This window comes from Cyphomyrmex costatus, unplaced genomic scaffold, assembly GCF_001594065.2.
Source record: "Cyphomyrmex costatus isolate MS0001 unplaced genomic scaffold, Ccosl1.0 scaffold14, whole genome shotgun sequence".
NCBI lineage: Eukaryota > Metazoa > Arthropoda > Insecta > Hymenoptera > Formicidae > Cyphomyrmex > Cyphomyrmex costatus.
The window spans coordinates 139,379-147,884 of NW_017275390.1; the positions used below are offsets into that span (position 1 = coordinate 139,379).

Consider the following 8,506-nt stretch of genomic DNA (forward strand, 5'->3'; position numbering starts at 1 on the left):
GAGAGAGAGAGAGAGAGAGAGAGAGAGAGAGAGAGAGAGAGAGAATGAGTGGAATGTATGAAGAATGAAGGATAAATGAAACGGGAGGATGACAGAAAGAGAAAATTCATACATATCCGAAATGCCACTTGTTCCAGGACCTAAAGAAGCGCGATTCCCACATCTGCGACATGCAGGCCCTACAGCCACTTCCGGCCCCCACCAACACCGCCAACACCGCGCCCGCCATGACTACTTCCGGTGGGCAGCCACCGCTCCCGGTATCGGAGACCGTTTGAATCACGACGATCACGAGAACCGATCACAATCGTCCGTGTGCAATGCGCTAGCCACGCATTATCACACCACCACTCACCTATAAACTCACCGCCGTCCTTCTCCACACCTGTGCTCGCTGAACTCGATGAACGAACCACGGCCGACCACGGTCGAAGCAACGGTGAGCCATCATCAATCACGAATCTTAAAAGGGCGCAGCGCGAACCACCGGAAGTAGTCGTGGATCTTTATTAGCCCGTGATACGCGTGATCTTTCGATTGTTCCGTTTCGCACGTTTCGGAAATCCCGTAGGTGATATTGCAAAAAATCGCGCGTATGATCGTTCATTTACCCAGAAAACTTACGTATTATTTTTAGTATTTTTTATGTAGTGTTTATCGTGATGTTATTTCGTAGATTTAGTTGAAAACGACTCGATTACAAGCTGTGTAATAAAAGTGAATGGATTTCTAAATATTTTTGCACGCAGATATATATATATATATAGAATAATAATAATAAATAGAAAATTTAATGTTATTACTAAAATGGAAATATATTTAAAGTTAATCGATTAGTCTTTGAATTTTGAACATTAATTTGGAAAACTTCACTTTGAAGAGGTTCTTTGTAAGTTAACTTTATTTTCCGTGAGATAATGTCGTTTTTATTTATAAAATTCAGAAAGTGAAATTGATCTGTTTCAAGTGTACTCTCGAGCTATGATATTTACTAGTTCAATCTCACTAAATTACATGAATTGCGCTTACAAGTATATCGTCGAATTTACGCATCATTAATTTTTGCTTACAGAATCTCTATTCGTATTCACTTCCGGCGATTCACGCTATTACCCTCAAATATCAATCGGTTTCATTAAATCAAGATATCTTACTTGGTGATTGAGAAAATGATCATTGAAATTGGATAAAACCACATTAATTTTGTGATTGGAATTCATTTGCTTATTTCAAAAAACTTTGTTTTGCTGGTTCTTAAAAATGTTCTTAGTTACTATTTTAATATTATATATTTTTCATAATTAATGTAAAGGTTATTCTATATTTTGAAATTTTTTAACAAATATAAAAAGAAATACATTCTCCGCGATCTATGATAAAACTTCTCGAATACCTACTTATAAAGAACATTTATTTTATCTTCTCGCGTTTATAATTAGCCTCTTGCTCTTTTTCTTTCTTAAGATATAACGAGAAGATCGTGCTGAAAAGTAAACCAATCGAATCGTTCGGAGGCGAATTGACGATCAAGGTTAGCCAGGAAGAAAGGTGATTTATGATTGGCCAACGGGCGTAAGACAATTTTCCGAGATTACGTTCGCTTCGTTTACCGCCTTGAAATACGGCATGAAGCCGAGAACGTCCGTTCGTGGCTCAGGACCACCGGATGAGTCCTGAGTGCAGGCAATTTTTTCGGATTTGCGTCGGCTTTCTCTGACGCGGCCTAGTTTCGTCGCTGAATCGAGCTACGACAAGGCAATCTTTTTCGTTGAATCGCGCACGAATTCCCAGCGATACGCAGTCTACAAACGAATTGGATAATTGAAAAGGTTCACGTGTTCAGAATTTGGAGATGTTGAAATTTATATATATTTTTAAATTTTTTGTGTAGATTCTTCCAACGAAGAGCATTACCGTTACTTTAAGAACTAAATATATACCATTTCTTTGTATTTTATAAATGACTTTTCCATAACACACACAAGAAATTCTGCATTACCATTATTTTACTTAATAATATAAATAATATTATAGTACCATTTGTCAATTTCTCAATCATCATATAAATCACTTTCATGAAACGAACTTTAATCTATCAAGCGCAATTATTTTATATAAACAATTGTATATATATTTTGTTGTACTATATGTACGAAGTGTCGCGTAACTTTTTTGTTGATTTTCGATGTTCCTTTAAATTCGCGCGATCGCGCAGCTATGAATTTTCGCGCCTTTCAATTCCAGTAAAAACGAGTCGTTTGCATCGATACCATGCGACGATGGAGATCGTCATCAGGTTCAACGGTACTCTGATCCGCGGTTTCGCAAGCGGATTGATTCGCTTCCCCGGAGAGGACGGAACGATCGTTCGTTATTCAACGGGAGCTATACAGAGGATCTGGGAGGATCTATGCCATCGCGATGCGGATCGATTGTTATCGAAGTGCGAGGATCGATGCGTGGTTCCTCCTGTGCGATCGTAGTCCTGCTAGGATTTCCGACAATTCGCAAATTTCCGTTTGACGGAAAAGTGTCTCGTATTAGCAACGTTTGTTTGCACGTCCTCGTTGCGATCGCAATACCTGGGTATGTGTTGCATGAATTTCTGCAGGAAGGAGGAAAGCGATCGAGCACTTCCTGAGGAAATTCGTTCGCAGCATATGACAGTTAATTAAATTAATTGATTAAATTGTGCCAGCGACGAGTTCGCAAAATGGATAACCCAGGTGTGGCTGAGCGATTGCGATTAGGATAGCGCGCAATTATACGGGATTTGTCCGTGCGAGATCGAGTCCTTGGGGGGGTTTTACAACATGTTACTTCGCGTCAGGCCGTCCCTTATATAAATAATGTTCTTTCAGTGATCCTTAAAGAAAAAGGAGAGACATATTGTTTATTGCGATTGTTCGAATAGCTCGCAAGATTTATTAATTATGTCGGAATTAGAAATTCACTTACACTAAAACAGCAGAACATTACTCGACGTAAATTTCATGACTCTTAATGCTTATTATATTAATTGTGGAATAGAGAGTCATAAATCTATACGAATAATTGCAGTTAAACTGCAGCTTATATTTACTTCTAAGTTTTCTTCCTATCATTGGAACTATTTCTATATCGTACGATTATGATTCACAATCAGGTAATATTTAACGGTATATAGGGACGAAATACACACAAACTTAAGCATGTCCATTTAAGAATTATAATATCCAGAATTGTGTTAAGAAAATAAAACTTTTGATCTTAATATCAGGAGTTCTATGAAATTTTCGCTAGGCGTTCTCAGAAGAATAAAACTCTCAAGTGCCTACTCAGTTTCAGCAAATTACATATATGAAAGCGATAATTTTTAACATGTATCATATGAATTACTATACGCGAAACTATATATGTGTATAATATATGTACCAATTGTTAATGTGAAGTTAAAGGAAATCGATAATTTTTAATATGTTGTTAAAGACGTTTCTATAATCAATCTTCTACAATTTCAAATGCTCTCGAATAAAATTATATTCAATCAAATGTTTATATTGCATACATGAAGCATTATCTTGTTATTTACTTCTGAATGAGACCATTTATATTTTTAAGTATCTTTAAATCTTATTATATAAAGATAAGTCTTTATACAAGATATTATTATTTGTTGAATTATTTTTTAAAGAAAAGTAATTAATTTTCAATTACTTAAAAACTATATTAAAAATTTTATATTATACTATGCATATATCGTATAACTTTAAAATAAAGTATACCGTTAAAAGTTTTTACGAAAAAAACTTTTTCAGTATAAGTTTAAAATTATGTTGTTAAAAGTTCCTACAAAATCTTTTTGTAAGAGCTTTCAATAATGTACTATTATTTATTATGTTAATAGAATCGATGACGAAAAACTGAAGACAATATAAAATCAGGAAAAAGGAGAACAAAACGTATAAAGATTATAAAAAATGCAAATATAAAATCCTGAGAGACATTGATTAATATAAAATTGATGTGACTGTCTATGTTTATTAAGACTGTTGCTTTCAAATAATAATCAGTAGAAAAGCAAGTAGTTAAACAAAGAAGAAAAGTTGATGCGAGGAATTTTATCACTATTTGACAGATATAATTAACTCGATTAATTTCGTTTTTCATTACAAGCTTATAAATAAAGTTTAATTATGTAATTAAAAAAATAATACAACAAAGAAAAACATTTTTCGTAATTTTTTAAATAATTTTATATTTAGAGAAACTGTTACTTATTAATGTACCTATACATTTTTATTTTCTCTTTCTCTCTTTCCTAGAGAGTTATAATACTAAACAATTAATTTTTCATCTTTCATTTAGAAATGAAGTATATTGCTTTGTATTTTTTTTATTTAAAAGTATTTTTTGGAAATGGTTAAATTGATATAAATATCAATTTATTTATTGGAATTTTTGTAACACGTTTATTTTGCATCGGGATTAATATCAAGCAAACATTATTTGCAAGGCGGTTTGACGCGATGTGATCAGAATATGATTATGTGAAAGAATGTAAAAATGGAATAAGGACCTACGTACCTTTGTACTTTATCTTAAGATGATACCCTCGTTCTTTCAAAGCTTCGTGGCCGACTTTAGTCGATCGCGAGGACTCTTAGCTGGTAATTAAATCGAGATATCGTTCGATCGTTTATTACAGCGTTATCGTTATCGTTGCTCGGCTATAGCAATTGACCGTCCGCTTCTTTTAATGTTCACAAAAGAAATTTTTCCTGAGAGAGAAAATTTTATCATAACTACGAAAACTTTATCAGAAATAAAAAGAACTTTTTATGTTTTATTATGTTTCGGTTTTCTTTGAGACTGTGATTCTTAAGAGCAGCCTATATAATACTTTGTATCGTATAATATCAATATTGGAATTATATTTGACAGGTATATTATAACTAACTTTGTTAGAAGGAAAGTTACGATAATTTTAATGTAGTATATACGTTATCAAAAAATTTCATACATTTTTACATGTAATATATATTGATTTACCTTATTTATAAAATTATTTGTTTATAAAATATTTTGTAATTAATTTAGAGAACCTTTTAAAACGTTTTAGCAAAGCGATATTTACAATATCAGATATAGTATAATAATATCATCGATGAAATAAATATAGATGAGGTAATTAAAGTACTTTGCAGTAAATAAAGCCTCGGAACAGTTGAGTCATATAAAATCATAGCAAGTTATATAATTACGTTATATTGAGGACGATTGACTGATGCAGTAAAATGTGTCGGAAAAAAAATGAGGAAAGTATAAAATGCGGATTACTGTGCGCGAGCAACGGAATGTCAAACGATAACGTGACGGAATGTAAATATTCGTGAAATTTAGTAAGAGGGAGGGAGATGAATGCACACAGCCCATTGTCTGTAATAAAACTTTGTAATTAATGGCATAATTTGACGTCGAACAAAAGATTTTAACGGGAAGATAATATAAATATATATAGAAAGATTATATTATAACAAACACACAAAAGTATGAGAAAGGAGAAATATATACATATAATGTACATACACATACACGCATATGAAGAGTGCACTCAATTGCGACACATACTCACACAATGAAAACAGACATTCATCTACAGCACTCTCGCATTGCGCAATAAAACAAATTCTAAATCGTTCCGTATTAGAATGCGTGCCCGAGTGCATGGGAAGCCAAGCAAAATAAAGAAAAATGATATATATATGTATATACAAACATACATACATATATATATATGTATATATATAAATAATTATACAAGTGAAGTGATTGATTATGCGTCCGATCTTTCGTTTTGTCTAAGGAAGTACCGCTAATATTTGAAAACGTCGAAGGAGACTCGATAATTTAATTAAGGATTGTGATATAGACGAGTCAGAGATGATAGAAAGATGTCGCAAAAATTGTCGTATGGTTTAGCCATTAATAATTAATTCATCCGTCACGGACGATCGCACGCACTCGCTTGCGTGATCCTCTCGCGTGTTTGATTGATAATTAATTTATTCATTGGAGGTCATGTGCTCTTCCTGTGCGTGTGCCAAACTTATGAAGAAATAAAGTTACTTTTGAATTTTTAAACACTAACGGCCGTCCTTCAATATTATATACTTAAATTTTATTTGCCCCTCAATTTAAATAAAATTTTTATAATAAACAAACAATAAAGAACAAAATGTTTAATTTATTGTTTATTACATTATTGTATGTACTTTATTTATGAAAATGGATAAATTATGTTAACGAATAATTTCTTCATTGATATTTTTATTATGATTTTTTTAAATTTATATACTTAAAGATTTTTTGTAAAAGAAATTTTGCTTTCTTTAAAAATTAATTACAATGCTGTTATTATCATTATCGTAATATATTTTAATTTATTAAGCGATTGATTTGATGCGCTTGGGAACTTTTCGTATTAATCGATGTTGGGAAAACATTAAATTACTTTAATTAATTTAATTATTATGCTGACGTAGTTTGGATATAGCATCAGAGAAATTGACGACGCGGCGCGTCGCGATGCAGTTGATCGTCCTGTGAGCTTAGTCTGTAATCAATAAGTAAATCGTAAATAAGTTAAGCATGCAATTAGGAATAAAAAAAGGATTGAATAGAAACTTTTCATTGATGTTATGACTCGTAGAGCGTGTGTGTTTGTGCATGCGTATGTGCAAATCTAGCACGCCGGGAGGGATAAAATTTCGTGAATTTAAAGAATTTCGTAATTACGCTCTTTTAAATGTAATAATTAAAACTTTTATCTAGCACTGTATTGTATTTTTAAAAAATTCGCTGTTTTTGTTTCTCTCTCATTTAAATTCTTGAATAATATACGATTTCCTCTTATAAAATTCCAAGGAAAATCTTTTTTCTTCTCAATTCTTATGTAAATGTCTCTACTTTCGTATTCTCTATTTATACAAATGTCGATATATGATAATCAGGAAACGTAACATTTATTTTTATCCAGAGAAATACAGGATAAAAAGGTAGTTTTACATTATTTCCAAATTAAATAATATTCTGCAAATTCGCGACATTATATCATCGGCACATACTTAGTAAAAAAAGAAGTGCGAATGAGCAGCGAGTATGATTACAACAATGGTATCATAAACAGCGACAAGTGCAAAGGGAGCAGAAATATTAAGAAAAATCAACACGAGAAGTAAACCAAAGAAAAAAAAAATGATAAATGAGTCTTTCAATTTACTACTGTACTGCCAATATTTTCCGAAGCGAAGTAACCTTAATAAAGATGTAGAGTGAGAACAAGAATACGCGATGGTCGGGGACTTTTTCTCTCATTTTCTTTCGTCACTTCGAGCCCTCGTGAACTCTTTGTGGAAGGGGGGGAGGAAATATCAAGAAATGTTTCGATCTGTGTTAGTAAAGATAGAGCGCCGAAGGATACGGGAAGGAATACGAAGGATGTAACGAATTCGTGTCACTCAGTGGGAAGTTTTCGATAAATATTTAAATTTCGATACTATAAATATGCAATTTCTACATACCACTACGTTAGTTATTAATTAAAGAAGAAAACATGGAAATATTTTCTAAATGTTTATTTTGGTTGAAATATATATTTGTACCAAATATTTGTGTGTGTTATTTATCTCTTTTTTTTTTTTTTACATAAATTTCTGAAAAGAATAAAATAATAAAGTGAAGAAAGAGTTTATGGATTTGTTAATACAATTTTAAACCAGACAGTCTATATGTTAACTTTAATTATGTTAAAATTTTATTTGACTGTTGACTTTCTGCTGAGTGACATGAACTCGGCATAGTCAAAGTTATATCTTTTTTACACGATCAGTATTATAAATGTCAGTTTGTGATTAGTACAAGCATTCTATTTACAGTTCTCTTATAAGATCGATATATGTAATTAATCTATCAACGTCAAAAACTTTTCTGAGGCAGCGGAGCTCTTTCTACTTTGCTTTTACTTAATAATGAAAAATAAACTGTCGCAAAGCATATTTGCGCAGAAATAACAAACGAATAAGAATAAAATACACCACTAACGTCTCATAACAATGATGTTTCTAATAATACATTTGGATAGAGAAGAAATATAAGAATTGCTGTGAAGAATGTCTCCGGGTTTTTAAGATAGTCGTGATGTAATTACTAATCGTGCGAGAGAGAAGAGCTTAAATCCTATAATTTTGTGATGAATTTGCGATAATCGCGACATTTGAGGATAACAGAAATAAAGTTACGAAGATCTGCTCGTACCTGGACATTGATCCTTCAGCGTAAAAGTATGCGATTTTTTCACTTTTCCTTTTCTTAAACAGGACGCCGTCCATGGATTCGTCGAGCATTGGCAATTGCCAGTGATTGAAGGACTAAATGAATGGAGTTGCTATATAATATTTTTACCCGTTCTTACATTATTGATCTCCTAGGCAAACTGAAGAAATTATATATATATATATATATATAT

The 8,506-nt window shown here is 32.2% G+C and overlaps 1 protein-coding gene across 3 annotated transcripts in view; it reads left to right on the forward strand.

The window, feature by feature from the left end:
- Positions 1-2,457, forward strand: part of Shal (potassium voltage-gated channel protein Shal) — a 108,023-nt gene extending 105,566 nt beyond the window's left edge. For 2 of the 3 annotated variants that reach the window (XM_018551480.1, XM_018551476.1), the window contains 2 exons: positions 138-439; positions 2,245-2,457. In XM_018551480.1, the coding sequence (XP_018406982.1) occupies positions 138-278 (141 nt within the window). In that variant the 3' untranslated portion in view covers positions 279-439; positions 2,245-2,457. Of the gene's footprint in view, positions 1-137; positions 508-2,244 lie in introns of those variants that run through there. The other variant, XM_018551477.1, reaches the window with a different exon arrangement.
- The last annotated feature ends 6,049 nt before the right edge of the window (positions 2,458-8,506 follow it).